Here is a 20,258-nt window from a genome sequence, read left to right as displayed (position 1 = left end):
AGAAGTCACCATCTAGAAACCCTCAGAACATTCCATCTGAACCAGCCTCTGGTACTCTGCCTGTGGCTTTCCCTTGAGCACTCTGGATAATGGTTGCCTGCCTCACCAATGGCCTGCCTGGGTTGCACTTTCCACAGTTGATGCTCATTAGCACCTCATAAATTCTCCACTCCAAGTCTCCAGGTGGTATATGCATCTCCTGAAGAGTCACTTCTATCCTGCAATGCTGGCTTCCTCTTGCTCTGTTCCACTGTTATCTACAGCCCCTAAGTACCCACAAACTAACCCTACCTCAGACACTAAGATCTGAACTCTATCGCACATTCTCCCATTACACCTCACCACTAACACATACTAAGTCTTGATCCCAGTCATATTTCCACTCTGCTTCTTGACCTGGGGCACATTCTGAGTACTGATACCAGCTAAACACTGAGCCTTGATCCTTGTCATAGGCTGAGCTTGGGCCACGGTCCCACATATTGAGTCCTAACCCTGATCACAAGTTGAGTTCTGACCAAGGAGACACACACTAAGCCCTGATTCTGGTCACAAGCTGAGCCACAATCCTAGCCACATACATATCTCTGGTTCTGGCTACACTTTGAACCCTACTCCCACACTGAGCCCTGATTCTGGTTACAATATGAGCCTTGACTCTACTCATACACTGAGCCCTGATCCTGGTCATACTCTGAACCCCGTCCCTACTAATACTCTGAGTGTAATCCTGGCTACACCCTAATACCTGACCCCACTGCACCTGGGCCCTAACCCTACTCACACACCTGCCCTCATTGTGGTCACAGGCTGAGCCCTGATCCTGGTGACATACAGAGCACTGATCTAGGTCACACGCTGATACCAATCCTGGTTACACAAAGGACGATGGCCTGGTCCACTACCCGCTAAGTCTGAGGCATGTCCCAGAAGCAACGACATCAACAGCTGGCCTCACATTCTGTTTACTATGGCCGGGCTGTGTGGGGCACCATAAACACATCGCCTAGTCCATCCACAAAGCTCAGGCAGGTGGTGCATCCCACTCACAGGTGTGACTCAGAGCGGTTACTCACCTCCCGCAGCTGCATCCCAGCAGCATCTGCGCCCACACCCTGGCTCACGGCCAGCTCCCAGCTCTCAGGTCTGTCTCCCTCATAGCACGCCTTGACCAGTTTGTGACCCCAGCTTTGGGTGCCACACACTCGACCTCCGCCTCAGGCCCTTTAGACAAGAGTCCCCCAAGCGACTGTGACTCAGGTTCATTGTCTCTGTCTATGCTTCCAACTCGCTGGTCCAGCCCTGTCGGCCAGGGAGAGGACCACCCGACTCTCTCTGCAGCTACCTAACTCAGCCCTGGCCACCTCTCTGTAGCTGGCTAGGCTGTCCTTTGCTTGTTCCTACCAGGGTCCCATGCCTCACTGCTGGCCTCTGCTCAGTCCTTCCTGTCTTTCCTTCCATCGGCATGAAGCTGAGTCCTCCTTCTCACCCTGTCTCTCCTGTCCTGGGTCCCGTGCCTCTCTCATATCCCCCATATCCCTGGCATCTCTATGCCTTTCTCACCTAAAGGGATGGCTGATACCTCCTACCCCAAGCTAGGCTAGTGAACTCCTGTGTACCCCCTCAGGACCTCACTCCGAACCTCCTCTTTACGTACTTCTAGATGCTCTCTTCGGGGAAGGAGACTCCTGCCTGCTCCTCTCCAATCCCCCACCCCCACCAGCCTCCTCGCCTCCTGATTGGTGACTCTGCCATATGAACACATGCCCCAGACCTGGAGGGCATCAGCAGGGGCTGACAGGCATACACACCTGTCTAAAATTCTGGTTCCTTTTCGCTTAGCATCTTAAGTGGGGTCTCAGCCCTAGGGCAGCTAGTATGGGTCAGGTAGAAAGGAGAGGAAGACCAAGAGGGGTTCTAGTAGGAAGGAGGTAAGCAGAAGCCACGCCTACTGTGGTTCCCCTCACCACCACCCCTTTCCCCTCCTCAAACCCCACCAAGTTGCCTTTGGTGGAGTCCCGCAGTCAGGCAGGTCTGATCCTGTTCCATCACACTAGTGAGGGAAAAGGCCCCAGGAGGTACCACCTGGCTCTGAACTCAGCTTCTACTGCCTCATCTGGACTACAGAGACAGGGAGCAAAGGACACCCTGCAGAGACACTGCTTTGTGACCACTAACCTGATATAGAAGCCCCTGGAGGCATCCATGGATGCCTGCGACACAAAGCAGAGCTGGGCCAGTCCATCGGCCCCTCCCCCTCAGGGTGGCCTCATTCTCCCTACCCCAGGCACATGTCATGGTCAGCTATACCTGGGGCCCCCACATCCAAACACTCAGCTCACCCCCAGCATCAGGAGCACCACACCGGCTATGGCTGCTCCAGGGGTCCAGCTCACAACCACAGTGCTCTTCCCTAAGGGCAAACGGCCCCCTCCCTTTCACAAGGGAAATTGAGACTCTTAACAGACAGTAAAAGGCCAGCCCAGGGTCATGTTGTGTGTAAGGAGCAAGCACATTTCTCCAGTCTACAACTCTGACCTCCCACAGCCTGACCCACCCTGGGCTAGAAAGGAAGTGGAGACATGTCCTTTGTCATTCTCCCTGTTCTGGTTCTGAGTCCATGTCCTGAGGCACAGCAGCATAGGAGACTAGGCTGGACTGATGTCATCCAGGCCAACCTCTAGGAACCCTAGAATGGCCGTCTACATAGAAGCCACCTCTTGCAGAGAGTTCCCAGGGTGGCACCAGCCACTGCCCTTGCCTTGCCCACAGACCTGCCAACACAGGCGGTCCCCACTGAAGGAACTGCCCAGTTGGAGGGCACACAGGGCCAGTACCAAGAGCCCAGACTCACCCTAGGACCTGGAGCTGGCCCTTCTTGGCCTCAGATTCCATGACTGCCAAAAAGGAGTTTGGTAGTACAGAATGAGGCCCCTCTGGTTCTGACCCCCGCCCCCATTGAGACCCTAGCTGTTACAGTGTGCCTTCCTTACTTTCCAGAGAATGATGAGGGGTGGAAGGGGGCAAGAATTCTGAGGTCCCGAGCTTCATCTACATGGAGTTTGGACTCTGAGAGGGCCAAGATCTGTCTGCCCACATCCAGGAGAGCCAAGTCCTCTCTCCAGAGTCCTCCATTCCAGCCCAGAGGCCCCTTCCACAAGAGGGCTGGGCTGGGGGCCAGAGCTCAGAACCTGCCTCTTTCTCTTCTTGAGCCAGCCTGGCCCAGGGACGGTGCAACTCCAGTCCTTACCCCCACTCCCCTGGCCTTCTTGGGGCTGTAGGACAGGAAAGCCCACCAGTCTAGAGGGCTCGGCCAGCACCCGGGGCCCGAGGCAGCAAGCTGGCCTGAGATGCTGTCACCATAGAAACCAGCAGCCCCCACAAGAATCACAGGAACAAAAAAGGAGGCCCCTGAGACCATGGGGCCTGTCTAGGGACTTGGGCCAGGCCCAGCAGCCTCAGCCACCCCCAGAACCCTGCCTGGGGACACAACCACCTCCGCAGCCCAGGCTCCACTGGGGCGGGGGCAGGCAGAAGCGCTGTGTGAGAAGGAGCGCCTCTTCCCCTTGTTCTCTGGCAAGCCAAGCGAAGGGGTCCACAGGCCCGCCTCCCAGCCCCAGTTCTGAGGTCTCCAAGGCCCCAGGCCTCCAAGGAAGAGTAGAGACAGGACCCACTTGGCAGTCACTTCCTAGGGGTCTCTAACTCCACACTGCCGCCCACCAGGCTCCCACTCACCCTCTCCAACACTTCAACGGGCCACCTTGGCTGCCTGGCTCTGGGACCCCTGGGGGGGCCGGGCCCTGTGCCTTCCGCCCGCCCGCCCACACGCACGCACATCCCCGCCCGCGCCCCTTGCCCCCCGCCGCCCGGGTCTCACCGCGTCGGCGCTGAGCTGGGCTAAGATGGCGAAGGTGGAGAGCCGGTCACACAGGCAGCGCGTCCGGAGGGCGTCGAGGGGCACCGTGCGGCAGCCGCGCCAAGACCAGGGCCCGAGCTGCGGGGGGGCGGAGGAGGAGGGTCTGCGGGCGGCGGGACGGGAGACAGCGTCAGCGGCGGCGCGCGGGCCCCGCGCCCTCCCGGCCCGGCCCGGCCCGCACCTGCGCCCGCCGCGCGCCCGCCCCGCCACCGGGACCCGCCGCCCCGGCGCCCATGGCCGCGCTCTGCACCGCCTGCCGCGCGCTGGAGACGCGGAGCGCGGCCCGCGGGAACGCGGCCCGCGGGAGCGGCGGGAGGGAGGCGGGAGCTGGCCCGGGGCCCGGCTGCCCCGCCCGCCAGCCTGCCCGGCTGCGAGACCGCGCGAGCCCGAGGCCCTGGCGCGGGGGCGCGCGAGGGGCCGCCCCGGAGCACCCCAGCCCCACCAGCCCAGGGCCCTTCGGAGCTGGTGACCTTGGGACGGCTCCATCCCGCGCGGCAGCCTCCTCCAGGCCAGGCCGCCAGGGTGTCTGCCGCTCCAATCCTGGACTAGCGCAGCTCTCCCTGCAGGGAGCCGGCCCGCCGCTGGAAACTTCCCTCTGCGCGCTGACCCTGGCCCCTCCTGCTGCCTCCAGGCCTCCACTGGCCCCATTTCAGTAAAGCAAAGTGCTATCTATGTTCTGGGCGCGTCAGGATCTAAAGGGTTCTGGCAAATACCCACTCCTCCCCTTTCTGCCGCCACTGAGCTACATCCCCTGGGGCCTACTAGCTAGAAACTCTGACCAGAAAGTTGCTAACTTCCATCCTTCACCCTCTGGCCCTGGGGCTGAGCTTGCCCTGCAGGAAGTGCCAGGAGGCACCTCTCTGGGACCCAGTCCTGCTCCTGTCTGAGAAGCACCCAAGGATTCGAGTTTACAAGACTTCCAGGTGGAAGTGGTCTCTTGAACCACTCTAAGGGCTTGAAAGGATTCACCCCTTCCCAGTCCAAGGCTTTGGGAGGCCAGCCAGAGGTCCTCTCTGCACCCAGGAAGCTTTCAGGCTGTAGCTTCCATTCCCAGCTTGGATGACGGCCTGAGGCCTCTCCACTGGAGAATGTAAAGTCCACAGACAAGAATGGGCCTGCCTGTCTACACTGTAGGTGGGTTTTCTTTGTCTGGCTTCTTTCCTGATAGACTGGAGAGCAATCTGGCTGTGCACGGCCCTGACCAACACATAGCCCTGACCCATGCACATGCATGCTAAGAGCCGAAAGATTAGCAAGATACCTGGGTTCCAGTCAGCTGCTTCCTAATTGCAGTAACTTTCAACCCCTTACCTCATTTTCTTTGTCTCTAAAGAGGGGAAGGACCCCAACCCAGCATGGGGCTGCACAACTCAATGCCTGGCTGGAATGCATGGAGACAGCCACAGCAGCTCCATCTCTCAGAAAGCTGAGCCCTCCTTTAATTCCAGGTGACTCCTTACTTTCTTTCCCTTTTTCTCAGCAATCCGGTGAGTCAGGTCCAGGGAGACAGGACCCTTAGTTAGCATCTGCATCTCCCTCGGTGTCCCTCTGTCCCTCAGAAAGAATTACTGCAGAGAAGCCTGACTTAGGTCAGGGGCTAGCCCAGGAGTGTCAGTGTTGCTCTGAGCTGTGGGAACCTCTCTCCATCCCCTATGCTTGTTAGCTCACTCTGAGGTGCAGTACGAAGTCGAGCTATTGGGTACCTGGTCTGTAGATGCCAGCCTTTGAGGCCCAGGTTCTACCCAAGGGCTCTCTTCCCACGGAAAGAGAAAGATTACAAAGCAGAAATGGGCCGAAGGAAGGTCTTTCTCTTGCAGGACCTTTGTTCTCAAGAAAGCCTTTGAGCCCTGAGACCCTGTCCCGTCAGGACGTTGCAAGTCCCCAAAGGGCAGCCCCAGTACCAACTCCAAGAACCAAGACTACTTACTATTGAGGTGGCCTCTCCCCCAGCCTGCCACCCAGCATACCTAGGACTACACACCCCTGACTATAAATAGCCCAGGGCAAACCCACATTTCCCCCCACTAAAGAAGACTACAGGGAAGGAGAAAAGATACAAAGGGGTCAGGGAAGGGAATGTGGGTTCCCCAGAAAGACCCCTGCTCTGAACAGTACCCCAGATTCTGTGCTATCTGCAGAGGTTTCTAAAATCACACTTGTGTGCCAGACATGCCTCTGGCTATCTCCCTCCCTGCCCCACCCCAGGTTAGGAGCCATGGAGTCCTGGCTGACTGTACCCTCCCTCAAGGATAGGGGTTGGAAGAGGGACAGTCTCAAGCCACAAACAACAGATTAGACACAGACTAACAAATGTCATCAGCATGCACACATTCCAAGAAAACCCTGTGTGCTGGGTCTGCATGCCATCACTGGCCTGTCCATGTTGGCCATGTGGCTGCTATCTAGAACAGGACATAGAGTTCTCAGCTTTCCTACCTGCCTGATGGTTGCTGGGAAGGCTTCGGGGGACAGTACCCTGAGGCAGGGTAAAGGGAGCTGGGCTGGCAGCCTGGCAGTTTCCCAGAAGCCCAAGTCAGGTCCACAGGGCGCCAGGCTGACAGCTGTTGGTCACCACCTGGGAGACCGCCAGCCTGAGAGCCAGTGTTACCCAGGACCTCTGCTGTGGCATCAATTAGCTCAGCCTCCCAGGGGCAGAGGAGGAGCGGCTGCCGCCTTACCCAAGTGAGGGTCACCAGAGCCAGACTCTCCGGTCCCAGGCTGTGGAGAGCAGAGAAGGCACCTGTGTGGGCCCAGAGAACCAACCAGCCAGCTAGCCAGCCAGCCAGCCAGCCAGCCAGCCAGGGCAGAGCTAGCCTCTGTAAGCTGCCCAGACTGCCATACGGGCCCGCCTCTGCCTGCCCACCCCTCCAGTCAAGTGCCACGTGTGTTAGGAGTATCGTGGGCACCCCACGTGCAGCCCAGGGACAGGTCCTCTCCTCGCCTCCCTCCCCAGCTTCCGCTCTGCTCTGAGGTGCCTGTGTGTTTCATCTTCCATTCTCTGCCACAGCCTCAGGTCAGCTTTGTAGACACTAAAAAGAAGCTGTGAAGGTGCAGCTGTCCACACAGCAAGATGGCAGCGGGGCCTAGATTCCAGCTCGTCTCTACTGCTGCCCCAGCGTCCCCATCTGAACCCTGGCTGAATGCAGATCTGATCCGGCCCTTTCAGCAACCTAGAATCCTGACTGGCCCTAAGCCAGGAGAGCTCAGCCCGGACCTCGGCATTTCAGCACAAGTGTGGAGGTTGCCCTAGTGGGTGGACACTCGCGCGTACCTTTGACACCCCACCTGTTGAAGGTGGAGGAAAAGCTCTCAACCTCCCTGCCATAGTATTTTGGCAATCATCTTATACCCAGGTCCTGGTTCCGAACATCTGGAAATTCTTCCCCAAGCCTGACTGAAACCCATGCTTCTGCAGGGTTGTCTCTTCTCGGCTGCAGTACACACAGGCATCCCTTGCTTGCTTGCTCGCTTGCTGCTCCCACAGTGCCTATTGCAGCCTCTCCTCTGAGCCTCAGAAATGTGATCTGGGCCAGCCAGCCAGCCAGGTCCCTACCCTGGACCAGAACTGAGGAATCTGGGTTGGCCATACTTGCCCCCGTGTCCTGGCAACAGATCCAGGACTAGAGAAGGAGCTAGGTCAATGGCACCTTCCTCAACACTGAGTAGCATGGGTCTGGGGTCATGACAAGGAACCCTTTCCTGAGTAAGTGGAAGCCTACAACTCTCAAGACAGGGCCCCAGGGAAGGGCCTCTAGTCCCAGGGGCCCAGGATGGATCTGGACACTGTCCACCTCTCTACATGCCACTAATGACCTTTCTCTATCATGGAAATTATATTTAGCTTCCGCCCAGATGCCCAATGATATACATGTCAGCACACATGTAGAGACAGTTCTCTGTCCCATCGCTCCACTTCTGATGATCCCCTGGCCTGATTCAACTTCCTCTACCCCAAGCACAGGTCCTGACAGGTCACAGTCATCCCCGGCCTTGCAGGCCTGTGTGTAAGGTAGGGTACCCAGTACCGACCTTAGGTAAAGTGAGGCAGGAAGGATGACTAGCTCTGTGGATACCACTCACGTATTCCATCCATGGGAAATGTGTCCACTCCCCTGTCTCTGCCTGCGCTCATTGTAGTTCATCGGCCCCAGCAGCCTCTGTCGAGGTGGTTGCCTCCTGTTGGCCTGGCCCCCCATGGGAACCTGCTGGGATCCACCTGGCTCCTGCATCCCAGCTCAGCCTCAGCTCTGCTCTCCAGCTGCCACCCCACACCATTCATCCAAAGAACTTCCCAGGCCCCTCTTCACTCAAATACAAGGCCATACTGCTCCTCACAGTCCTACAGGACCATTGGGGACTGGCCCCAATCTCCTAGACCACAACCACACTTTGGCCAAGAACCTTAGCTCCATGGAGCTCTCCCTAAACCTGGGAGCAGTCACAACTCCTAATGTCACTTCAAAGACAGTGTGCCCCCCACACCTCCTGCACCTTCATTTTAGCTTTCGCTCCAAGAGCAGGGTCACAACCCTATCCCCAGGTCTCGGTGGTCCAAGAAAGGTATTACCATCTGACCAACCAGCAAGCCCCTATAGGTGCCTCCAGTAGTGCCCAAAAGAGGTGGATCCGGGAAGTTTGGAAGACCCCCAAGGGGATAGCCCTGCAGCTGACCACACACTTAGCTGCTGGTTCTATTCTCCTAGTACCTGCCAGCCCAGTTCAGCTCTAGGAGGGAGAAGTGAACAGAGAATCCTGACCCTACCCTACTCAGAGCTCTGCTACCTGCTGGGCAGTGGGTATGCAGTCACCTGGGCTTGTTCAGAGAAGGACAGAGCTTGTGGGGCCTGTGTGTTCGAGGAACATGAGGGGACAGTGTGGAGAGTGCATGGAGCCCACCTCCCACCCACCAAGCAGGGGCCCTCACTGCATCGTGATGCCTCCCGCCAGCCCACGAGCAGGTGCTATTATAGGACTGTGCCTGTCGGGGTCCCCTTGGATCTGATGGGCTAATTCACACCCCAGTATGAATGACTCATAGGGTATCCACCCACGCGGTATAAAACAGCCAGGAGTGGGCACAGCGCACCCCAGTGGGGGATCTTCGGTTCTGGGCAGGGGTGGGACTTGAAGCCTCTGCATTTGAGGCGTTCTCAACTGTGCCTTGGAGATCCTTCCTGAGCCAGCCTCGACCTGCACCCCAGAAATCAACTCCCTGATCCATCTCCACCCCAGGTCTCTCCTGTTTAGTCACACTTTCTCCATCAGGGGTGCCCAGTTCCCTCCCCCTCCCTCACTTCTCCTTCCACATAGAGATGGATGCTGCTGCCTCGGATGCCCAAGCTCTCAGCCTGCTGCTCTTCCTGTGAGGCCAGACCACTGTGTCCAGACCTCTGGGCCACTCCACGCTGCTAGGTTGGCGCCCCTCCTGGCCTGTTTCTGAGATCCAAACACCGGTGGTCTGGTGCCCTTAACTATGAAGCTGGCGCCACCCTGAACCTCTCTTTGCACCTCAGATCTTGCAGGGCCTTTGAGACATCTCCTGTTCCCACCACCCAGACACCGATCTCTTCTTCTCTCCCATCTGGCGCCAGACACTCTGCACTGGGGCTTCTGGTCTCAGACGGTCCCCCTCTATGCCTCGTGGCTCCTCTCGGGTTACCCAGGCAGGGCACATAGGTCATGGTTGTTTGTGGGACAGAGTGGGGAACCTGAGGACAGTGGATGACGCTGGCTCCTCAGCCTGGCAAAAAATGACCTAGCCTGGGGAACAGGGTCCAGCTGACTATGCCTGGCTCAGGAAGGTGTTTGATACCTGCCCTAAACCCCCGGCCCTCTCCTAGGCTCCTGCTGAATAGGCTCCTACAGACACACCCACCTGGCCTGTCACATACCCCACCACCACCAACCAGTCAAGAGACCACTCATGCTCTAGCATTTGACGCCTGCTGAGCTAGACCCTTGCTGAGCACTGGGCACTCCTGGCATTCCCCTAGCTGAAGATGATGTGTACCTCACCCCACCCTAGCCAGCCTAGCCTCATCTCCAAGACATCTTCCCAGACTTCCTTCCTCTCCTACTTGCCCTATAATACCTATCACGTGGTTACCGTGGCGACGCATGACCTGTGCCATAGGGGAAGGGAGATGATACCCACAGGGAGTCTGCAAATCTTTCCAGAGCCAGCCTCTTCTCATAATATCTATGCCCACAACCTTCACCCTCAGAACCACCACCAAGATAACAAACCAAGGCCCAGAGCATCTGCAGTCAGTAAGTACCACTAGCCACCATCCCTACCCCAGCATACTTCTACTACCTCTACCACCACTCACACATTACCAAAATCATCTCCACAGCTACCATAATATTACCACTGCCATGTCACCACTACCACTTCCATGGCCACTGCCACCATCCCGGCCACCTCCCTAGGTGCCATATCATCATCAACATCATCAACATCATCGTCATCACCATCATCATCATCATCATGGCCACCACACCACCACTGCACCACTGACATCCCCTCCATGGTCACCACATCCCTGATACCACCTCCATCCCTGATACCACCTCCATCCCTGATACCACCTCCATCCCCACCACCTCCATCCCTGATACCACCTCCATCCCTGATACCACCTCCATCCCTGATACCACCTCCATCCCCACCACCTCCATTCTCATCACCACTACACCTTCATAACCATGGCCACATCATGACACCCCAGCCACAGCCACTGCTGCATCACTAATAATACTACTTCCATGGCCACTACCACATTGCTGACACCCCCTCTGTGACCACTACCACATAGCAACCGTCACCTCCATGGGCAGCCCTACATCGCCGACACCACTTCTACGAATACCACCATGCCTCTGACATTGGCAATACCATCGCCAACAGAAGCACCGTGACCTCTCATTATGTTGGCAATACACCACTCCATGCCACCATCACTCCCATCCACAGCAACACTATCATGAATGATGGTGCAACACTCACCACCACCAGCAGCCCCAGTTTCACCAGCATCACAGACCACAGAGCCGTCCCCACCACCACCCTGCCATCAGCCCCTCTCTCACCACCCCATGCCCCACTGTTCCCGCTCAGTGCACTGACTCCAGCAGCACGATTCAGTCCTCATCACCATAGACATTACACAATCCTCCTCCCTCACCACCACATCCCCAGGCCAGTGCCAGCACCAGCACTGACATCATCACCATGTCTACCAATGCAGTCAGCGGTGTGTATCACTGATGCTAAAGACCGCCTGCACCAGCCGACGAAGGTCCACAGCCGGGCAGCACCACCTTGCCCAATGTGTCCTCCTTCATAGGGACCAGTGCCCACCTGCTTGCCGTGGGCATGTTACTGTCCAGCCCACGACATCAGCCTGTCTCCAGGATGGACACTGTCCCCAGAATTCAGCAGTCCTCTTCAGCTTGTCATACTGGTGGACCCTCTCTCGGGAGCCTCAATGTGCTCCCTGACAGGTCAGGGTGGTAAGAGCAGACAGCCAGCTAACCTGCCCTATTGCCTTTGCCCCTACGACCTTCCTTCCTGCACCTCACTGCTTACCTGATCCAGCAGACCTGCTTACTCCATCATCCCACCACTTCCAGGCAAGGGCCAAGAGCAGGTCCTCACATCACTCAAGCTTTCCAGCTAACTGCCTTTCCACACACCCTGCAATCTGAGAATAGGACCCACACCAATTCTACCTCTGCTAGGTCATTTCTGAGGCCAGAGAGCCTTGTTTCCACATCTAAAAAGAGGTATGGGGATTACAGGAAGGGACCCCCAGGCCTGGGCAGCCACTTCCCTATCAAGTATGTTCTCTGTCCTATTCCCTACCTCCCTCTCCTTGGACCGACCACTCGCTGCAACTCCAGTTGCACTTTGCTGGGTCTCTGTACACCCTGTGTTCCCACACCCTCCTGCCGAGGTGCACTACAGCCATCATAGAATGCTATGAGGTGGCATGCATCTATGTGGCTTACTGTTTTCCTCTGGGATGACATCCTGACATTCAGCACATTGCCCACCACAACAACAGCCCATTTCACAGATGTGGAAACCAAGGCTCAACATGATGGAAGCTTGCCATGACAGACAAAGACCTCTGTATGGGTACAGGCCAGGGGTCACTTGTAGTGGGCATTATGAGCCCACATGCCCCACTGGTTCAGCCTGGGGAATGGATGGAGGACATTGCAAACAAGAGCCCAGAATCCTGGGCAAAGTTGGGGCCTGCAGAGTAAAGGGCTCCCTGGAGCAGCAAAGGGGGGTGGCAAAGCCCCTATGTTCTGCTCCAACTCAAACCCTCTACCCACTCAGTAGCCCCTGCTTAGCCATGTTATAAGGGAAGCAACTGTAGGCTGAGCTACACAGAGAAACCCTGTCTCAAAAAAGCAACCAAACAACCAACCAAACAAAAAGAGGACTCTTAAAAGATATGCTTTTGGCAGAGTGTCCAGAGAGGGTTCCTGAAGTTAGTCCTGGTTTCATTGGGAACCTTTGAGACTTGGGTTAGGCTCTTTGGCTGTGAACCTGGCTCACAAAGGACAGTGCAGCAGGAAGCTCTTTGGGGGACGTGAGTGGACCTAGTGGGGCTTGGCCGTCCACCCAGGAAAGGATCTAGTTGGAAAGGAACACTTTGCGGAGAGGGATAGCCCTAACAATGCCTGAGGTCAGAGCTCTGGCCATCCTGCGCAGGGGGAGACAGAGCTCAGTTGCTACGACCCTCCCATCATTGGGGCAACCTGCCCACCTGTTAGAGTAGCCAGATGAAGCAGGCCCTTGTGCTCTCTCTGCCCACTTCCTATGACATTGGCCCCTTCCTCAGGCACCTGTTTGTCCTCTGGATCTCATTCTCCATTCAGTCATTCATGCTGTACCCCTGCAGTCCATACCCCATTCCACCCTACTCCCGAGCTGCTTACCTTGTTCACTCCTTGCCCAGCACGGCCGATCATGACCTACTTACTCAACCATCTAGCCCTGCCTCCTGCCGCCCATTCCCACTCACGAATAATTCCTCATCCTAACAGGTGGCAGAAGACTCTGAGAATACACACATGACTGTCGCTGTCCTCCTCATGGGGGAGACATAGAAAACTAGGGCTCTGTGGGGATGCAGCATGGGTGGTATATTGTAGCAAGGGTTGCTCCCTTCTCCCCACTTCTTACCCCAGGCTCTCCCAACCATTGGCCATGCTTCTATAGGGGTGTAAAGAGACTGAGCTTTTGAACCCTGCTGCTAACTTAGAGTTCAAGACCCAGATCCAGGGACATGGGTGACAGACATTGCGTGTTTAAGGAGCCTGGACAGACATCTCCAATGTGGACACCACCAGAGTCTGTGCAGGTCTGTGGAGTTCCTGGAGGAAAGCCAAAAGAGAGGCTACACTGTAGAAGGAAGCCTCTGGCTTGTTCTCTATGTGAATGTGTCACGCTATCAACTGTCCCATGTGACTGGAAGAGAGGGTGATCCTCTGAGCACGTGGCCTACATGGAATGAGTGTGAGCAAACTCAGTGGTCCAACAGAGACAGGAAGCAGGGCTCAGCCTAGGACCAAGATCAGGGTTCGGTGTGTGAGGAGGGTCAGCATACTGTGTGTGACCATGGTCAGAGCTCAGTGTATGATAAGGATCAAGGCTCAGAGTGTACCCAGGGTGAGGTCTCAGTGAGTGGTCAAGATCAGGATTCAGTGTACGATGAAGGTCAGTATTCAGTGTGTGAGCCAGATAAATGCTCAGTGTATGACCAGGATCAAGGCTCAGTTTATGTGCAGAATTAGGGCTGAACGTGGACCAGGATCAGGGCTCCATTTGTGATAAGAGTCAACATTTAGTGTCAGAGCAGAATCGGGGTTCAGTGTGTGACGAGGGTCCGAGCAAGCTTAACCTGTGACCACGAGGAACATTTGACCAGAATTAGGACTCAACGACCCAGTGAGAGTCAGGACTCAAGGTACGGCCAGTGTCTGGTCTCAGCTCACTTCTAGTTAGGGATCTGGGCTCTACCCTAGATTAGGATGGTTTGGTTATGGGTCACAATGAAAGTACAAAAAGGTGACAGACACAGGAGGCTCTCCTCTCCCCCTAGTGGTCAGGCCATTCCTTGGTCCCTTGGGCCTGTTCTCAGCCAAGCACAAGCAAGCACGGGCCACACCAGGCAGGTCAGGGACACTGGTGGTTAGGCCCTGGTGGAAGCGAACCATTGCTCTGCCACTTGTCCTGCTTTAGGCCAATGGGAAAGCACTCACATTCACAAGCCACAGCAAAAGTCCTGGCCACCAGTTATGGCATGAAAATCCACCCAACAGAGAGCAGAGGAGTGACCAGGGCATGGGGAAGTTACAAAAACCAGCCTGTCTACCATCCAGTCATACTCCAGTCATCCTCCAGCCTCAGTGTAAGGGTTCTAGCTACTTGTCCTGAGCAGTGTCCTCAACCACCACTGGGCTTTTGGCTGGCTCTGGAGGCCTTGTAACCAGTCATTGGGGGGTGGGCGGTATGTGATAGACTTGTACCTCTATTTAGGCACAGGCCACTCAGCTGAATAGGTATCATTCTGCTGTCCTGGGGCCTGACTTTCCACAGTCCAGTTCTCAAGGGCTGGGGTAAAGCATGCCTAAGGTGACTGAGGTCAAGGTCACTGCCCACAGCTGTGAGAACAGGGCAGGGGGAGGCCACACTAACTTGCAACACCCGAGGGCTCACCATGGTACCTTAGCAGCCCAGATCCTACCCAGTATCAGGCAGCTGCCATCTCAAGGTTAGGAGTCTCAACTTAAGGGATGTCTGATGGGCTATGGCCTGGCAGGGGACAGTGCCCTTGACTCATCTGGGAAGTCGGAAACATGGATGGGGCTGTCCCCACCAGGAGGCTGGTCTTTACATTACTAGGAAGAGGGAGGGCTCTGCAGGGTGCCAGTATGAACTAAGAGGACAAACAGGTTGGCCACCTCTCCACAAGCTGCCACCATTGAGCCCTCCAAGGGAGGTCACTTCCAGCTCCAAAGCACAGAGCCCCAGCATACCCATGGCAGTCCCAGGGTGAAGCTGTGAACCAAGAACTAAGAACTGTTCTTCCTTTTCCTTTTACACCCTTCTCTGATTTCATATGCAAAGAGCACATGGCACTCACAACACCTGAAGAAAGCCATAGACAACAACACACCCAAAGGCTGGCCTCCCGGGCTGCAAGCAGCTCAGCCTGGTGCCAGACCCACAGCATGCAGGCCCGTGTCCTGCAGGAGAGGCAGCATGGCTTGGTTCTGCACTCAACATTACTTTGCCTTAGCAATGGCTGTTCCTTCTGCTGAAATGCTGGTCCTCAGACACCCACCACACAAGAGTTTGCAGGAACTCTGGGCAGGAATCAGCCTCCCCCACAACACAGAGACCACTATGCCCCTGCTCAGAAAGGTACCACACAACCTACCGGAGAGCCTTCTGAACCCCTGTTGGTGTAGGACAGGGCCTGACATTGTTTTAGACTAAGTTTTTGACTACACACTGTCCCTCTTCCCTGGGATGGAGAAAATGAGGGTTGGGACCTCATCGGACAGTCATCAATGGTCACAGTCACCAGAAGATGGATGGTAGATAACCCCACACAATAGCTCACTGTTTGCACCCCTCCATGATGCCTCTGGATCATGCCTGAGCCTCCCTGAGCCCTCCAAGCCTTCCTTCTGGTGCCCTGACTGCATCTCTCTTAGAACCTTCTTCCTCTTCCAGGCCAGTCACTCGAGAGGCCTTCCCTAATGCCTAGAACATGCGCATCACTACACAGCCCACAGCACCAGAGCTTGCTACACACACCGCCAGTGCCTGGGACCACCTGAGTTCCCAAGCCACTTGGCCAGAGGAAGGGAACAACATCTCTGTACCTAACTTCCAACCAGACCATCCTAAACACAGCCCACCACCAAGCCTCCAGCTTGTAAGCCTTCACCCCAAGCATAATGGCCTTCCTGGCTTCCGTGAACACTATTCTAGCCTGCCACACACTTCCTTCTCCCTCAGGAGGCCCCTCCTCACCTCCCCATCATTTCACCTGGGACCTTATTCCAGCCAGGAGGCTCCATTCTGTGTCTGAGTGTCCTAGAGCGGGCTGGTGCCCACTATGTGCTTGCAAAACAAAACAAAACAAAACAAAACAACAACAACAACAAAAAAAAAAAAACGTCTGAATTCAGGGTCCAGGGCCATATGATGCTGCTAGAGACACCTGGGGCCCTTGTCCCAGTTGATTATTTGGGGTCTCGGGGTCCTCAACCCCAAAGCTGTCTTAGTGCACACAGCCACTTTCCCAATTCTTAGTGCTTGCTCCCTGCCCCAAACCCAACATCAGGACAGGATGGCTTGAATTCCCCACTTCAGCATCTAGCTAGGACACACCTCTCTGGCCCTCCTTCCCTGCGCCACGGACTTCCCTAGAAGAATAAGGAGGGCAGGTCAATGGCTCTGAAGCCAGATGTGGGCAGGAAGAAGGGGAGGGCTGTGCAGGGGTACCACCAGCAGACAGGGAACCAGGGGGCAGTGGCTCCACTCCCTAAAATCAGCCCTCCACTCCCCCATCACACTTCAAGCTTCTCCCACTCCCCCACGGCCCTGGGGCTACCAAGCCCCCAAAGAACTTACCCATCTGTCTCATCCCACAGGATACAAGTCTGGTTGGTGGTGCCCTAAGAAAGAAGGAGGAGTCAGGGCCATTGCCACCTCTAGTCACAACCCGGGTCACCGAATCCACTCATGGGGACACTATATATGATGCTGATGCCGTCCCCCAAGAGACTGCATCGTGTGAGGTAAAAAGTGACGTTCAGAGCAGTTCCAGGTTAGCTAGTTCCAGCTTGACCCCCTCCCTCCTCCCACCAATGCCCAACACATGGCTTCAGACAGTTCCTGTCCCTTCTCTGGTCCAGCCCCCCGACAGGGCTGGGCTAAAGGACAATGTCACGTCTGAAGGGGAGGGAGTTAGAGGCTCCTAAGGGGAAAAGCTGCTCGGTTGCTGTCCTTGGTCCTGAAAGCGGAACCTTGAGAGCATTGCATCCCCGAGAGGGTTACTGACTGGGCTCGGCACTGGAAAGCTGAGAGCACGGTGGGGTTTGTCTATGCTCACAATAGCTACATGCCCTGGGCATTCATGAGGATGACTTGTTCTTATTTGATAAGGGGAGGGAGCCAAGGCATAGAGAAGGTAAGCAGCTCCCCCAAGGCCACTCAGGAGAAAGGGACAGGTTTGGGTTCTTCCTGAACCTGTGGCCTGTGGCATTGCCATGTCCTGGTCGATTGATGCAGCTGTCTTGCCCCCTTGGGGTTCTTACTCAATCCACTCAGAAGCAGAGCCAGTGAGCTGTAGTGGTCTCAGCTCAAGTCTCTGAAAAGTCATATGAGAGGACTGACAACCCCCGCTGCCTCCAGCTTCCCCGTGCCAATCAAGGTATCCAAGCATTTCCGGAACTGGGGACCTGCCAGGGTCACACAGCAGTCGTGACCTGGAGTCCTAGGGAGTTTGGGGAGGATGCTCTTGGCACTATCTTCCCAGAGGTCCTGCATGATGTGGCCTGGTAGTCAGCCCTGACTCTGGCAGAAGGTGGCTCTCACACGCTCCCAGCTACGTGGACTGGGAAGGGAGTTTTGGAGACCTGGTTTGGGGTAGATGGCCTGTCACACAGCTCCCCAGGATGCTGGGCCATGGGCACAGGGAATAGCAAGCAGATCCCTTCCAGGGATCAGGATCTGGAGTGGAGGGAGAGAACCTAGGGACTGAGTCAGGGGGCAGGTGGGAGATGGGCTGAATTTCAGTATCCCCATGGACCCACGGTGTGGTCCTGGGTGAGTCCCTAACTCTAAAACTCAGTTTCCTCACTTTGGAATTTAGATGAGAGCCATTCCCATTATGACCCTAAAGGATGTACACGGAGGCACTCAGAGCTGATGAAAGTGTCCCTGCACCCATGCATATGGGCAGCACTCACATTGTACATGTGGGCAAACTCGATCTCCAAGGGTGTGAGCAGGGATCGAGGCGGGGGCTTCACTGTCACGGAGATGACCTTGGAGTTGAGGACAGTTGTGTTCCTGGAGGCATCAAAAGCATCAAAGGCTGTCAGAGGTGCGGAACGGCACTGAGCCAGCCTTGTAGCCCAGCCCCAGCCCCAGTGGGGTGCTTTGTCCCACGCCACCAGTCACCACCACGCCCAGCCCACCTGCATCTTCCTGACCTCTCATAGGAGCCCAGGCTATCCCTTTTCCGTGACACTCACCTTTGCAGGGCCAGAAAGCTGCCCAAGTTTCGGTAGAGCACAGTACCAACCACGAACACAGATGAGTCATCAGCCTCTGGAAGGAAGTATCGGTTACCCCAGCCCTGCTACTGCCCGCTAGCCTGGACCTCACCCCAGTGATCTCCACTGTCCCATCTATTGGGTCCCATCCAAGGTCCTGACGAGAAAAGGCCTGTGCTTCAACCCCCACAGATGCTGATGTGCAGCTGGGATCTGGGGCACCAGTCTGGGTCTATATGGGGAGAGAGGGCTAATTTATCTCCTCAAGTGACCCCACAAGAGAGAGGGGGAAGCAAGATACATCTCTCTCCCTGGGATCCCATGTCCTTGTTGAGCGTGATCCACCCTGCCCCTTCCACTCCGAGTATACTTCTGACTTAGGTACTCTTCCATGGAGGAAAGGACGAGATTCCTGTAAGAAGATGGTCTCAGGAATAACGAGGTGTACCAGGGATGCTCCCTATCACTGGAGACCATGCACAAAACCCTACAAGAAATATCCCAGGATGACAATCCTCAGACTCTGGGACCCTGGTTCTTAGTAGGCCCATCCCACTCCCAAGCCTCACCTGCCAAGCCTGTGGAAAACACACTTTTGGACACAGTGACCCTGTCCTCTGGCACCTTGGCCCAGTCTCCTGTGGCACGCCAGCCCTTCATGGGGAAGCTGATGTCGGTGGCCCCGCTGGCTGGAAGCTTGTGGATGCTAAGCACTAAGGCAGGGAAGGGACAACATATAAAAAAAAAAACAAAACAAAAAAAAAAAAAAAACATCACCCCACCCAGAATGTCAGCTGGGACCCAGGCAGTAGGCCTTGGTGCAAGATGATGGCATGGTTTCCTGAGGCTAGTGGTGGGCAGGGTCCCGTGGCCAGGCTGCTGTCGGACATGAGCACCAAGCCTGTAGACCCTGACTCTGACACTCACTAGTTCCTCCACAGGCCCTCACTCCCAGATGAGCGAAAACCCCAGAGCCCGGGGCTGTCTGGTGGGGACTGTATGGAACAGAATACCTATAGGAAGTCTTACTCTTTTTGTTTTGTTTTGTTTTTGTTTTTCGAGGGAGGGTTTCTCTGTGTAGTTTTGGTGCCTGTCCTAAATCTCGATAAATAGACCAGGCTGGCCTCAAGCTCACAGAGATCGGACTGGCTCTGCCTCCCGAGTGCTGGGATTAAAGGCGTACACCACCGCCAACCAGCAGGAAGTCTTATTCTTAGTGATTCAAACCTGACCAGGCCCTGTCCAGCCTGGTTAGTATCGAGGCTCAGACTCAGCCACTGTGGTCAGAGAAAAGTCAAAGGTGGATCCTGTGGGCACAGAAGGATCTACAGGTGTAGGCACCCGCCTTGGTTCCCACCATCCCCCTACCCCACTGGGGTCATGCATCCATTCTGAGACCCACTCTCCAGCTTCCTCTCCCTCTATAAAGAGAGGGGAGTAGCTGAGCTTCAGGCATAAGGTCTCTCTATTTGGGTGGGAGGTCTCTGCGAGGGAGGGCAGCAAGTATGGAGGGAGAATCCTGGGCACTGTAGTCAGGTAGGATGCTATTCTCCTGTAGTCCGGCCTGGCAAGCCTCTACCAGAGGCAGACCTGTCCTTGGGGCCCTCCCAGCTCACTCAAGACCAGACTCCAGTCTAGCACTAACCTCAGCAGGATGGTCCCTTCTCTACCTTAGGGGATATCCTAGAAGACTTCCCTGCCTGCCACCCCATCTTCCTCCAGCACATGCACACTAGCCCAGTGATCAAAGGCCCAGGGGACAGGACTGGGAGACAAAGAGAGGTCCCTAGTAAGTGAGGTAGTCTTTCCAGTTCCATCCAGGCTCTATAACCCACTTTAGGCACACATTCCACACTCCAACCAGTACCACAGCCTGGGGCTACTTATAAAGCTGTGGGAGAGAGAGAGCTGCTCAGCTCCAGGCCATGCAGCCATGCACCCAGGCATGGTCCCTGTGCTTTCTGCCTTTGCTGTCTCACCTACTCTGCCTGGCCAGGCTCAGCAGCCTCCCCACCTACCTGGTCCT

The 20,258-nt window shown here is 55.9% G+C and overlaps 1 protein-coding gene across 3 annotated transcripts in view; it reads right to left on the bottom strand.

Moving 5' to 3' along the window:
• Adgrb1 (adhesion G protein-coupled receptor B1) overlaps positions 1-20,258 on the bottom strand; it is a 72,076-nt gene that overhangs the window by 21,789 nt on the left and 30,029 nt on the right. For all 3 annotated transcript variants that reach the window (XM_036207502.1, XM_036207504.1, XM_036207503.1), the window contains exons 14-18: positions 18,802-18,945; positions 18,212-18,287; positions 17,924-18,026; positions 16,584-16,627; positions 3,878-4,019 (exon numbers count right to left, since the gene is read on the bottom strand). In XM_036207502.1, the coding sequence (XP_036063395.1) occupies positions 3,878-4,019; positions 16,584-16,627; positions 17,924-18,026; positions 18,212-18,287; positions 18,802-18,945 (509 nt within the window). The remainder of the gene's footprint in view (positions 1-3,877; positions 4,020-16,583; positions 16,628-17,923; positions 18,027-18,211; positions 18,288-18,801; positions 18,946-20,258) is intronic.

The sequence above is a fragment of the Onychomys torridus genome, chromosome 16 (genome assembly GCF_903995425.1).
Source record: "Onychomys torridus chromosome 16, mOncTor1.1, whole genome shotgun sequence".
In the NCBI taxonomy this organism is placed as follows: domain Eukaryota; kingdom Metazoa; phylum Chordata; class Mammalia; order Rodentia; family Cricetidae; genus Onychomys; species Onychomys torridus.
Note: the sequence above shows the minus strand (reverse complement) of the source record. Positions and strands in the feature narration are given on the sequence as shown.